General features: G+C 43.5%; 1 protein-coding gene across 1 annotated transcript in view; it reads left to right on the top strand.

Moving 5' to 3' along the window:
* The window catches only part of LOC123247868 (protein zyg-11 homolog B), a 32,665-nt gene that overhangs the window by 9,903 nt on the left and 9,761 nt on the right, over positions 1-13,001 (top strand). Inside the window, exons 3-6 of the mRNA XM_044676918.1 lie at positions 8,350-8,490; positions 8,959-9,135; positions 11,926-11,990; positions 12,857-12,956. Of these exons, the coding sequence (XP_044532853.1) occupies positions 8,350-8,490; positions 8,959-9,135; positions 11,926-11,990; positions 12,857-12,956 (483 nt within the window). The remainder of the gene's footprint in view (positions 1-8,349; positions 8,491-8,958; positions 9,136-11,925; positions 11,991-12,856; positions 12,957-13,001) is intronic.

Here is a 13,001-nt window from a genome sequence, read left to right as displayed (position 1 = left end):
TACATATTTCATACATCTGAAAATAAATTATTTTCATTGCAAGAAAGAAAATGTTTGTGTCAATTAGATGGCAGGTGCAATCATTGATCTCCATGAGTTGGAAATGTGTTGGTTCCTGAGTTCAGAGTTAAAAACAAATTCCAGAGGTTGACCCCTGCTTAGTGACTGAACTCTCTGATAAGTAGGGTTATTGTCTTTGAGTAACTGAAGAAAATCCAAAATGACTTGAGATTTGTTGGAGTGAAATTCATCTCATAGTATCAATAAACAACATTTAGAGTTTTGGAGGTTTTTTCCTTTTAATTTTTTTTAATTGTTGTTGATATCTTTGATTTTACCCTTACTTTCTTTTTAATATCCTCCCATTCTGGGAAAAGAAATGGAAACAGATGCCAACAAAACTAACCAGAACAGGCCTGACACATGCAATACTCCATACCCATAGTCCCTACTTTTGCAAAGAAAGGGAGGGAGATGTGATCTCTTATCTCCATGTTTGGCTCAATTTTGATCATTATAATTTTGTAGCATTCCATTCAGTTTTTTTCATCAGACGGCATCTACTCTGTATAATGCATATTGAAGGTTGTATGAAAATAAACAAGATCTTTGACTTCAAGAAAAAAACAATTCATGTCCCATGATTTGAATTCTCCTGGGTTTGAGAATATATTAACTCAAATTTATTTTTTTATCTATTTCTTAGGCCATATGAAAAATGTATTTGAACAATTTTAACAACAGATAGAAACAGTTTAAAATGCTTTTACTTCCTTGGTTTTTATTACATTTCTATTTATAGAGTGCTTTGTGTTAGAGAGAATTTTAATTTCCCTTTTCCTACCAGTTTCTTTTCCTAGCACAACTGAGGAACCCCATGGAATCCCTAATCATATTACCACTGGCTTCACTCATCTGGGTTTCCATTTTGGGAAGTCCAGCTCTCCAAGTGTTCGTCTGATATAGTTTTTGTCACTTTCCTAGTCCCTGGTGTGTCCCTACTCTGGCAACCAAGATGGTGAGGAGCACTTGAAAGCAAGTCATATGAGGATGGGTTAAAAGAATAGAGGATATTGAGCCTTCCACAGAGAAGTAAGAAGAACATGATAGTTCTCTTCAGATAGCTAAAGGGCCTTCATGTTAAGAGGAGTTTAGATATATTCTGTTTGACTGGATTCATGTGGAGAGTTATAGGAAGGCAGAGTTCATCTCAGTATAAGGGAGTATTTCCTTATAATAAACCTTCCCCAAAATGGAATGGACTACTTAGAAAGTAGGAGGTTCTCCATCCCTGCATTCCTGTAGGTCTTCAGACCACAGACTGCATGACTACTTGGGGATGTCATTGAGGGTTGTTCAACCTTCAGGCAGAGGTTGAACCTGGATGATCTTGAAGGTCTTTTCCAACTCTTAGCATTCCTGATGCTTTTGGAATGGGCTTTCCCTTCTCAGATTTTGTTTAGACACCATTCCAGAATGCCTAAGCAGTGATCTTGTAAGCCAAATAAAAGAAAATCTCAGTAATGCTGTGGTCAAGCAGGAGGATTCAAAAGGAAACTCTGGCAAAGAGAAGAAATAGTAGGTATTTACAAAATTTCTTTTACAGATATTTATAAAATTTTTTTTAAGATTGTAAGCTCACTGAATACATGGACAACATGTCTTTTAAATTGTCTGCAAAACCAAAAGCATTCAGACTTGTAATTTAGTTCAGTGAGGATTCAAACTGATATTAGGCTGAATGTGTGCTATGTATAGCTCAAAGACCTCCACTGAAGTTTAGCTTTTATGTCTCTGAGATGGGGTAGAGGTGACCCTGAGAACCGTAGGGCTGTGCCAAGCAGAACAGGTGTAGGCTAGCCCGAGGAAGGGAAGATGTGGGGGAAGGGGGGAGTCAGCAAGGGATTGTCACATCTAGAGGCCATGAAAGATTTTAGCTGCAGTAACTCATGACAATTTACCATGGGGAAAAGGGACTCTGATCTGTGACAGTAGAAAGTAAATGAAATCCTGGAACCTTGGGGTAGTTTTAAGGAATCACCAGAAAAGCATTTTATCAGTGTATAAAACATGTGGACAATTTAGTTGGCTTTGAATATTTGACCATGGGAGTAATAGAAAGTCCTCTCATTTTTATATATGAGGGTAGTTTGAATCTGTATTTTGTAGAGGAAATTCAGCCTCCCAGAACCAACAGTATGGACAGTGTCTGTGTTTTCCTACACATGGTCTTTTACTTGTTTATTTCTTTGACTCAAGACCTTTGACATCATTGTATATATGATAGAGGTGAGATTTTGTGTGTCAGATGAATGGGAGATGGAACTCTGGGTCTTAAGAAAGAGTCATTGGAAGCTTTGGTTTGATGTGTCATTCCCATTTTTCATTTAGTAGCAGAATGAAAGAAAACAAACTAGGGAACTATAGGAAGACCAAGATTAGCTTTAGAGACCAAATAGAAGTAAAGAGAATCAATGAGCTGCAGTGATGGGGCATTGGGGAAGGAAATGATAGAGAGAGACCTGAGTCAAACATCCCAGGACCATCTGCAGCCAACGCTAGTACTGATTTTGCTGCACGACTTTGGCAAGACATTTGGCTTCTCTGGGCCTCAGCTTCTTATATAAAATGAGGGGATTCAAGTAGCTTTTCTCTAGGGCTCTAATGTTCTGGAATACCAGCTTAGAATCAGTTGCAGAAGTATAGAGGTGATCTGAGGGAATTGCCTTTTAGATTTGATGGCCATCAGTAGGACAGTCCAGTGCCTAGGGGACCCATGGCTGATGGAAAGCATAGGCAAAAGAGAAAGAGAGGACAAGACAGACTGCAAGCTTAGGAGAAGAGGTCAAAAAAGCATAGAGTAGGAAGTGGTGGAGCTTCCTGTTTTAGAAAAACCTTTTGTACTTAAATACCTTTTATTCTCTTTACCAGAGAGCATACTTTTGAGTCTTTCTACTCATTGTTGCAGGTTAGCCCTCATTTGGCTGCCATAGGTTTCTTATGCTCCAAGTATTTAAAAAAAAAAAAAAGTTAATGCTGTTAGAAAAAATAGAAAAGGGGTCTTTGAAAAAGTGATTTTGGGGTATAAACTATGTAGGAGTATATTATAATGGGAGAAGAAATTGGAAATACTTGTGGTAAAGGTTAAATTCTAAATAAGGTTGGGGGAGGTATTGGTAGGTGGTTGGGAGGACATTGTGGTAAAAACCCATTGCTGGAACAGAGGTTTGTATCAATAAGGACTATAAAAGGTATTGGTGGTAGTATTTTAGTCCTACTCCAAACAGTATTGCCACATGTGCTTTCTTCTTGCTTCCGTTTATGCCATTTCAAGATGAACAAGATCCCTTTGCAAATCCTGGCTGGCTTAGTGCAGCTTTTTGAGTACAGAGGATGATTTGATAACTTTCTGTAATCTTTGTATGAGGAATGATTTTAAGACTTCGGTCTTGACAGAGTGAGGTGTACATCTGAAACTAGTGAGGAATTTGTTCTTGAAGGGATTCTGACCTTGGAATAGTAGCCCCTCTGGAATATCCTGGAAAGAAGAAAACATTCCCACAAATGACAAAATAGCTTGTGCCACTGGGTTCTTGTAGCCAGTAGGGTTCCTGAAGGCTTCTTGGGTAGCTCACTAAAGACTTCAAACTTTAGCCCCCCCACTTAAACCATAATCAGCTGACTGGCCCAGACCTTAGAGGTCACCATCTGCCTCCTACTTATAGGAGGCTTCTCTCCCTAGTCACCCCTCCACCACCACTGGAGGCATTGTCTTCCCCATTACAATGGAAAGCTCTTTGGAGGCAGAGCTTATTGCTTTTTAAAATATGTGCACAGTGCCTAGCACAGTGAGACAAGTTTGCTACTAGTAATCACTCAATAATGAATACTTTTTCACACATGCCCACATATTTATTTAGACAAGGACACTATGGATTAGGTAGATCTGGTAACATCCCATGGTCACACACATAGAGACAGTTGAAGTTGGCACCAGGCCTCAGGCATATTATTCTCAAGTCTAAGCCCAGCATTCTTCCCACTGCCTCTGCTTGTTGAACAAAATGAGTAAAGGAGTTCTCTCTGGAATCCTTCAGAGGAACAGAGATTATCTCAATTTGGGTTTTTCCTCTACCAGAATAGATCACAATCTTCCTACCTCTTAGGAGATAATTTTATGAGTTGTAATGGCCAAAAAATTCTCCTTTCCTGGAGCTCAGTCTCTTCAAATTTTGTGGGCCCTGGAACAGCCACCAGTCACTGCGTCCTGTGCTTGGAGCCTTGCCAATTTGGCAGAGATTACCAGAGATCCTTCTCCATGTGTGCAGTCTGCCAAACCACAGCTTACTTCTATGTCATGAGGAGGTATGGGATAGAAAGGACACTTGTGGGGAGGGACAACTCTCTGAAATCTATCAAAGGAGAGTGACCAAGAAAAATATCCTTTTTAAATGGAAAACTATTATAGTGATAGAGTTCCTCAGCTCACAGTATACTGCAAGAACTCCAGGGATACATTAAAAACTCCCAGCTTCCCCCCAGCCTCCCCAGCATAATCATCAGAACTGTCCCCAAATAGAATAGGCAGTACTGGAGAGGTGATGGCCAGTAGCTCTTCATTAGAGCTCAGGTTGAACAAGCACTTGTCTGAGTTGTTGGAGTGAGGTTTCTTTTTGGGTCCATGGTGGCAAACCTATGGCACACATGCCAAAAGGGCACACATAGCCTTCTCTGTGGGCACACCAGCAGTCACCCACCAGAGTTCCTTACAAGAAAGCCAGAGGGACCCGGGGCAGAGCTGTTCCCCTCCTCCTCTCCATGTGCCTGAGGACATTCCTCCCTTCCCCTGCCCCTCTGCCCAGCAGCCAATGGGAGTGCTTCCTCTCTCCCCCGTCTGGGGTAAGGAGCTGAGGGGGCCTCACGTACTTTGTGAAGGTGTAGCGAGACAGCAGCCTGTTTAGTCTATGGTGAAGGTTGGAGAGGAGAGCAGAGCTCACCATGTGGCACATAGCTGGAGGGGAGAGGAGCACTGGAGCCATTCCCTTTACCCTCTCCACACGCGACTCTCATTACCCGCCCCCCTTTGCCAAACAGCCCAATAGAAATGCTTCCTCCCTCCCCTACCTGGGGTGAAAATGGGCAAAATAGAGAGGGAAAGACTTGGCACTTGGTCTGGGGTGGGGTGGGGTGTGGTACTCGGTCCAAGGGATGGAGAGGGTGCTGCTAATGTCTCTTTTAGGTCCCAGATCTTGTTCTTCCTTCTTTTACAACTAGCTGTCACCTTTTTCCTGATTAATTATGTCACACTAGGAATATTATTGGAATTAGCAGCTCCCAGTATTGTCAATGTGGCTAATGGAATTTTATAGAATCCATAGATGACAATAATGAAACAAATGTACAAAGTCTTAAAGATAATGTCTCCTCTTCTGTAACATGAAAGCTAATGAGATAATCTTTGGTGCTCTAAATCTCTGCCCTTAACAAAGCATTTTCCTTAAAACAGCCCTGTCATGTAGCTAGTCCAAATACCCATTTTACAGAAGAGAAAACTGAGACCCAGAAAAGTGAAGCAACATGTCTAGAGTCATACAGCTAGCAAGTATCAGAGCTAGGATTTGAACCCAGCTCTGCCAACTAGAGTACTTTTGCCATATGTCAGGCACTATCATTAAAAGGATTGGAGGGAGATGCCTCTACCAGTGATGTAAGGGAAAAGCACCATGCATTTCATGCTTCTTCCCCTCAGCTCCTCATCCCTTGAAAAACCAAGGGTTTTCAGTGGCCCTTCGGTGGGTTCTGGGCACCTCCTGCTGTCCATCACAGTCAGGCCTGGGTGAAAACCTGCCTCTCCCTCTGAGCTTTTTCCGCACTGTTCAGTCCTTTGTTCTGAAGGCCTGGCCAGCTAACCTTTGACCTTTGAACCCTCTTATGGTATTCTGGACTTCTTGTTGCCTCTTGCTGCAGGTGCTTGGGCTGACATGTGTCTTTGCCGTTTCTCTCAGCTCCATTTCGTTCCCTCACGTTCTGTCGTTATTACCCAGATTCAGGCCTCGCTCCCCAGTGTGACAGATTTTCTTACTATTTCCTGTAGACATCGCAGTTGGTTCTTTCTGGTGCCGACACAGGTGTCAGCCTCATCTCTTCGCCAGGGTCCTCCTTTGCACAGGATTGTGGCCGAGCTTCCAAGCGTTAATGTTCCCAGAGGTGCCCCCTTTTCATTTGCCTCCCTTAGTTCCCTTACTCTGCCTCAGGCACATCAGACTTCTTCTTCCCTTACCAGAACCTCTGACCCCAACTTCCTCTTATGTCACTTCTTCCTGCACTTCACCCTCCTCCACCTCTTCTTTGCTTTCATCAAGACCCACAACCTCAGCCCCAATAGTTGGCCATGTATTCTCTCCTCAACTTTTCAATCTTGTGCTCCCCACCAAATGGGTACATTACAATTTATGTTATCCAGCTGCAACCAATCCCTCCCCACAGCAAAGCAATCCTTTTACTCCTCCCTGATTGATTCCCTTTCTCACCTCCCACAGAAGCCTTCCCAAACCTTGGTTCCCCTGACGCTCTCCACACCTGTTCTCTCTCACCTGCACACCTTGCCTTTGACCTTACTAAGAAAGCCAGGCCATTCCATGTGAGTTCTCTTCATCTCAAAACCCCATGACATCATCTGCCACTCCTCCCTTCCCCCATTCTCTGACAAAGGAGGGGGGGTCCTTCTTGCCTAGACTAGTCTCTTTACCTATGCATTTGATTCCCCAGAAAATTGCTTCCTAGGTCATCCCTCATGCTTAGAATGTACTTCCTCCTTACCTCTCTCTCATGGAGTCCCTTTTATAAGGTTGAACTCATTATCAGCCAAGAGATTGATTTCCTATGTATAGGCATGTGTAAGACCAAAAGCCATTCCCCTGTAATAGAAAGGTGGTCAAAAGATGGAAACAAACAGTTCTCAAAAGAACTGCAAACTACCAACAATGATACAAAAAGTCACAACAACGGACTAGACCAGTGATGGGCAAACTACGGCCTGGGGGCCAGATGCAGCCCCCTGAAATGTTCTATCCAGCCCAATGACATTATTCCTAATCTGATGAATACAAGGAGCAGGACACAATACAATGAAACTTCGAAAGAGTTGCCTTAGAAACAGACTGACAGATGAGCATTTCCTTTCCTTTGGCCCCTCTTTAAAAAGTTTGCCCATCACTGGACTAGACAATGACAGAAGACAGGAATAGTGTTGGTGGAGCTGTGGGAAGATAGTTGTAGAACTATTTAACCATTTTAGAAAATGATATGGAACTATGTAGATAAAGTGATTGCCGTGGCTAGATGTCTGTCCCCTTTGGCCTAGAGATCCCATATGCCCTAGGAAGGTCTGATATGGTCAGGTAAGGAGAAAGACCCCAAATGCCCAAAATATTTATGGCAGCAGCACTTTCTGTGGTAGGAGAAAACTGGGAACAAAAATGGATGCCTCAGTTAAGGAAAGGATGAACAGAATCTGCTGCCTGAGTACTAGTGAATCACTAAGCTGAAAGTCAAGGAATCTAAGGACAGGAAAGTATAGAAAGGCTTACACGAAATGATTTAATGTGAAGGGAGCCGAGCTCAGGAAACAGAAACAGTGACATGGGTAAAAGAAGCCCAAGCCAGTGTTGCACATACACTCCTTCAGACAGAGGGGAGGCCCACAGGTGTGGGACAAGTCAGACGTTTTCAATCTATTTAACAATTTTTACTTTTTGTTTTTCTTTTCCTCTTTTTCTTAAATCTTTGTTACATGGAGTGATTCTCTAGGATGGAAGAAGAGGAGAAGAGGAAGGAGGGTACAGGTGGAGATTTTAGGTGATGCAGAAATGAAAGACACGGGGGCAGCTGGGTGGCTCAGTGGATTGAGAACCAGTAGAGACAGGAGGTCCTGGGTTCAAGTCTGGCCTCAGACACTTCCCAGCTGTGTGAATCTGTCAAGAGAACGGAAACATATTTTACCAGTGTCCTTCTGAAGTCGCAGCAGATTCCTGCCTTCACTGCAATTCTGAAGTCTTTCGGGATTGTTTTCCTTTCCATCATTATAGGACACATTCTTAGATGTGACTAATTCAGGCAATTATTATTAGAGTTAGAGAACCTTTTGGTCATAGAGAGTGTGGAGCAGCTTCCAGACACAAGGCCAGAATAGGGAAAGGAATTTCTGATGGGAGGCTGGATATTGAATGAGTTTGGGTTGGGGAGTACCCAGAATAGTATGTTTCAAAATTTGAGAAACAAATTCTGGAGTTGAGAGAGTGTGATGTTCTAACGATGTGTTTTATTTTGTTTTTAATGACTGTTTTAAAGGTATCAGGAGAAGCTAATGAGACTCAGATTTCAGAAGCATTGAAGCGATACAGTGAGAGGGCCTTCTTTGTCCGGGAAGCCCTCTTTCATCTCTTCAGCCTGACCCATGTCATGGAAAAAACAAAGCCTGAGATATTGAAGGTAAAGTCGGTGTGCTGAGGAGGAATGGCTTCCTCTGGTGCCTGTTTTATAGATGAGAAGGCCAAAGCCAAGGCATGACCTTGGCTTTCTGCCTCCATGTCCAGTGTTGGTTTACTCTGTTGTATCGTTTGAGATGGGTTCTAGAAACCAGTGGGAAAATGATCTTGAGGGGGATATCCTTGCTTAGTGATTCTGGGAAGGGGATCCAACTAGAAGGAACTGCTAGATTAAAATCCTTAGCCTTAAGACCCTAAGACTGCTCTTTTAAGCAGCAACAACAACAGCTTCCCTAAATGGACAGTGGGAGTGTGAAAAGGGCTTTCTAGAGTTAAACATTGGCCATAACCCAAGGGTCTGATTGGGGTGGTCATGACTGAGGCATCCTCTGATGTTCTAGGGGTCACTACTCCCCACAGAAGAAGGCTGTGGACATGGCCTGAGTTCTAGGGAGGGCTTCTCTCATTTCAGCTGGTGGTCATTGGCATGAGGAACCATCCCATGAACTTGCCAGTCCAGCTAGCAGCGAGCGCATGTGTGTTTAACTTGACCAAACAGGACTTAGCCGTGGGGATGCCTGTGCGGCTCCTGGCAGACGTGACCCACCTGCTTCTCAAAGCCATGGAGCACTTTCCCAATCACCAGCAGGTAACTGAGTGCAGCCCCCATGCAGCCTGGGCTTTGGGGTAGGGGGAGGCTAGTGGCTGGCTGCGGGTGTCTAGAGAAGCTAGAGAGGCAGGTTTGAGTCCTACCTCTGATGCCCACTGAGTGACTCGGGGCAAGTCACTAAACCACTCTGTTCTTGAAGCTCTCTAAGATGAAAAGTGGCAGAGAAGGTGCCAGACTGTGTTGGTTCTCCTCTCTTGGGAGGTTTCGGTGCTCATGGAAGCACAAGTCTAGTCCCTGACCTCTATCCCTAGCATGACACACAATAGGCCCTTATCAAATTAAAAGTCTTATCTCATCTTGAATTTTTTTAGTAGATTGAACCTAAGTGTAGTCCTTTTCTCTTCTCCCTATTACATTGTCTTTCCCTCTCTCTCTGTCTCTGTCTCTCTGTGTCTCCATCCCTCCCTCTCTCTCTCATGAATCATATATTTTGGAGACAAATGCCAGCTCTCAGTCCCATCCTTCCAAGTCCATCTTTCCATCAGGATCTCTAGGTCTCTTTGTCCACTTACCACCCTTTGGCCATTTGTGTAGAGGTGTGGGCATAGGTTATATTGCCTCTTGTGAATCCCTGGGCCTCTTATCCTCTTCTGGTGTACCTCCTACTCTGTACATCAATACTATGCTCAGAGATGACTCATGTTTAGTATTTTGAGATATTTACATTATCTTAATTGATTTTTTTAAATGAGGAAATAAGTTAAGCCTCAGAAAGATTAAGGTATTTGCCTTTGATCACACAGCTCAGAAATCTCAGACATGAGATTTGATCCTTAGATTTCTCTTAAGCTTAAGTGCCATGTTTTTCCTTTATGCTATTTGGCCCTCTTCAAGCAGTTTTTCTTTTCTCTCTATCATTTCCATATAAAATATCCTTAATTAGATTTGCAAGAACCCAAGGCAGTAGGTTTTTACCACAAGCTTTTGTGAGGGGGTGTTATATCTCCCTTTTGAAGACTATGTGTGTCAATCCTTTGTTTTAGCTGTGATCCACACGGTTAGTTCAGGCCTTCATTCCCCAAAGCTGCCTTTCTCCTTTAGCTCTGCCTTACCTGCATTCAGCAGTGGGAGTTGAACATCACTGTGTCCCCATGACTTTTAGTTTGGGACCTAGAACTTCCTCCTCTTCCTCCCAGGCTTCTAGATTTCTTCTGGTGGTGGCAGTCTGTATGCTCAGGCTGCCTGACTCTCCCCACAGCTTTTAAACAGGTGCAGAAACTCCAGGGAGTTCCCTTGAGCATTGCTGGCTCCTAGGATCCTAGGGCCACAGGTGGGACATTCCAGGCCATCTCTTCTAGCCCATCCCCCACATTTTCCAGGGAAGAAAACGGAAGCCCAAGCAGGACAAGTGACTTCTTCGAGCTTAGTCAGCTGACTGGTGCCCCAAGCACTGTGCCAAGCAAGGTCACCCATGTCATGAGTAGCAGAGCTGGGGTTTCAGCACATCTTCATGAGTATTCTCACAGGCCCTTGGCTTCCTCAGCTGCCCCTTTTCTGCACCCACATGTACCTCTTCTTATGGGTGATCCTGAAGACTGGATGGCCCATTCCTTGGGCTCAGGCTTCTTTTTAGTTTCTCCTTTGAGCAAGGAAATCTTCCATCCCCTCTAGGAAGTTCCTGAAGCCAGTAACTACCTTTTTTTTAACTTGCTGAGCTCACTCAGCCCACAGATGGTCATATCTAGGTCTCAGAGGCATGGCCAACTCACTCACTACACTACCATGAGAGCGGCTCTTGCTTTGTCCATGAATTGTTCACCTTCTCTTCCTCTTGTTAATCCCACTTGTCTGAACTCTCAGGTGAGGGAGAGAACGGAAGTTAGAGGGGGAGGCACACAACTGCTCTGTGGGCCACCTCAGAGTCTGTCTCTGAGAGTACTCTTTCAGGCACCTTTAGTCAGATTCAGACTACCTTGCATAGGTTTGGGACTAGGCATGATGCTGCACCCTTCCCTCCCTTTGGCTTCTTTCTACTCTGCTGACCTCTATTCTTGACCTTCCTCTCCTCCATTCTCCCTACATTCTGTTCAAACTGGCCTCTTTGCTGTTCTCCAATCATGACACTCCTATCTTGATGCCTTCCTCCTTGGATCCATCTCCCCTTCCCTCTCCCTCTTAGATTCAGCTCAAATGCTTCTTTCCCCAGGAAACTTTCCCTGGTTTGTGCCTCTCCCATCAGATTCTTGTTTATTTTGCCCATATTCTATCCATACTTACATGTGTTGTGCATTGTTTCTCCAGGTAGATCTTAAAATGTTCCTTGAAGCCAAGGACTTTTGTCTCTCTAACCTGAAGGAAGAACTTGTTACCTTAGTGGAGCTTAATTTTGGTTGATCACTGTACAATAATCAGCTCCTCCACTGAGATCATTAAACAGAATTTTGATTCCATAGGTCAGACCCCACAGGGCAGGACTGGACCTTTTGTATGTAAATAGGTAGGAAGAAAAAAGGTTTTGGGAAAGGCATAAAAACTTATTGAAAGTTTCTTCTTGAAGAGAGGTAACCTGTTCAGGCTTTATTTGTTGTACATCATTTTAAAAGGTTATTTTGTAGCAACTAGAGAGCACAGTGGATAAAGTGACAGGGTTCAAAGCTAACCTCAGACACTTCCTAGCTGTGTTACCCAGAGCAAGTCACTTAACCCTGATTGCATAGTCCTTGACACTCTTCTGTCTTAGAATGATCCTAAGACAAAAGGTAAGGGTTTAAGAAAAATAAAAATTTCAGGTTATTTTATCTAGGTTTTTTTCCCCCTTTGGCTTGACAGCTACAGAAAAACTGCCTTCTTTCACTGTGCAGTGACCGGATCCTTCAAGACGTTCCATTTGACAGGCAAGTGAGGTCCTAATAGTAAGCATTCTCTCTGGGGCCTGTGGTATCACCTGGTTGTCCTTCCTTTGGAATCAGTTATACTTTATTGGGTTCCTCTTCTGTGATAAATACATTATCCTCTGAGCACTATGGTGAGCTTTGGAGGTGTCCTTGATTGATAACAAGTTTGGTACCTCCTCATCTTACAGAAAATAGAACCCTTTTAGGATAATCTCATGGCTCTGCCCTCAGATAGGATGCAGTCCAGTCCTCAGAGGTCATAGGCTAGTAGGAAAGCATGAGCATGAATGGCTACAGATTATAACAGATTGTTTTGGGGCTGGATAGAAAACTGGGATTCTTTTTTAGATCAATTTAAGGACTACAACAACCCTGTGAGGTAAGTGATGCAAGAAATATCCTCATTTTGCAGATGTGTAAACTAAGGTTCATAGAGATCAAGGAGTGTGTCTAAAGTTACCCAGAGAGTTAGTGTATCAGCCAAAGCTCTTCCCTTAGCATTCTCTGCTACCTTCCCTTCTCTGCCATGAAGGATACAGAAATTCCCTCTTTTCACCTGCCTTCAAGTTATCCCCCTTTAGTTTTCATAACCAGAGTTAACATAATGTGAGAAAGGCAGACGTAGAGCTGGTCATCTTGTCTCATTTTCCAGATGAGGAAATTGAGACCTTGAGGAGTGAAGTGATTTACCCACAGTCCCATATCCAGTAGATAGTAGAGACAGAATTTGAATCCAGGCCCTCTGATTCCCAGGAAATAGCCTGGAACTATTTCTTTTTTTTTTTTTCCTGGAATTATTTTTGCCCAATCTTGCCCAGATTTCATGCCTTCAGGAATCATCTGTGGAAACCACTGTCTCCTTCCAGGTTCGAAGCTGCCAAACTTGTCATGCAGTGGCTCTGTAATCATGAAGACCAGAACATGCAGAGGATGGCTGTAGCAATCATCTCCATCCTCGCTGCAAAGGTATCTCTTGTGCCACGTTGTTATCTGTCTAGCGGGCTCAGTCTG

The sequence above is a fragment of the Gracilinanus agilis genome, chromosome 4, assembly GCF_016433145.1.
Source record: "Gracilinanus agilis isolate LMUSP501 chromosome 4, AgileGrace, whole genome shotgun sequence".
NCBI lineage: Eukaryota > Metazoa > Chordata > Mammalia > Didelphimorphia > Didelphidae > Gracilinanus > Gracilinanus agilis.
The sequence above is the reverse complement of the archived record's forward strand: the minus strand, read 5'-3'. Positions and strand labels throughout refer to the sequence as shown.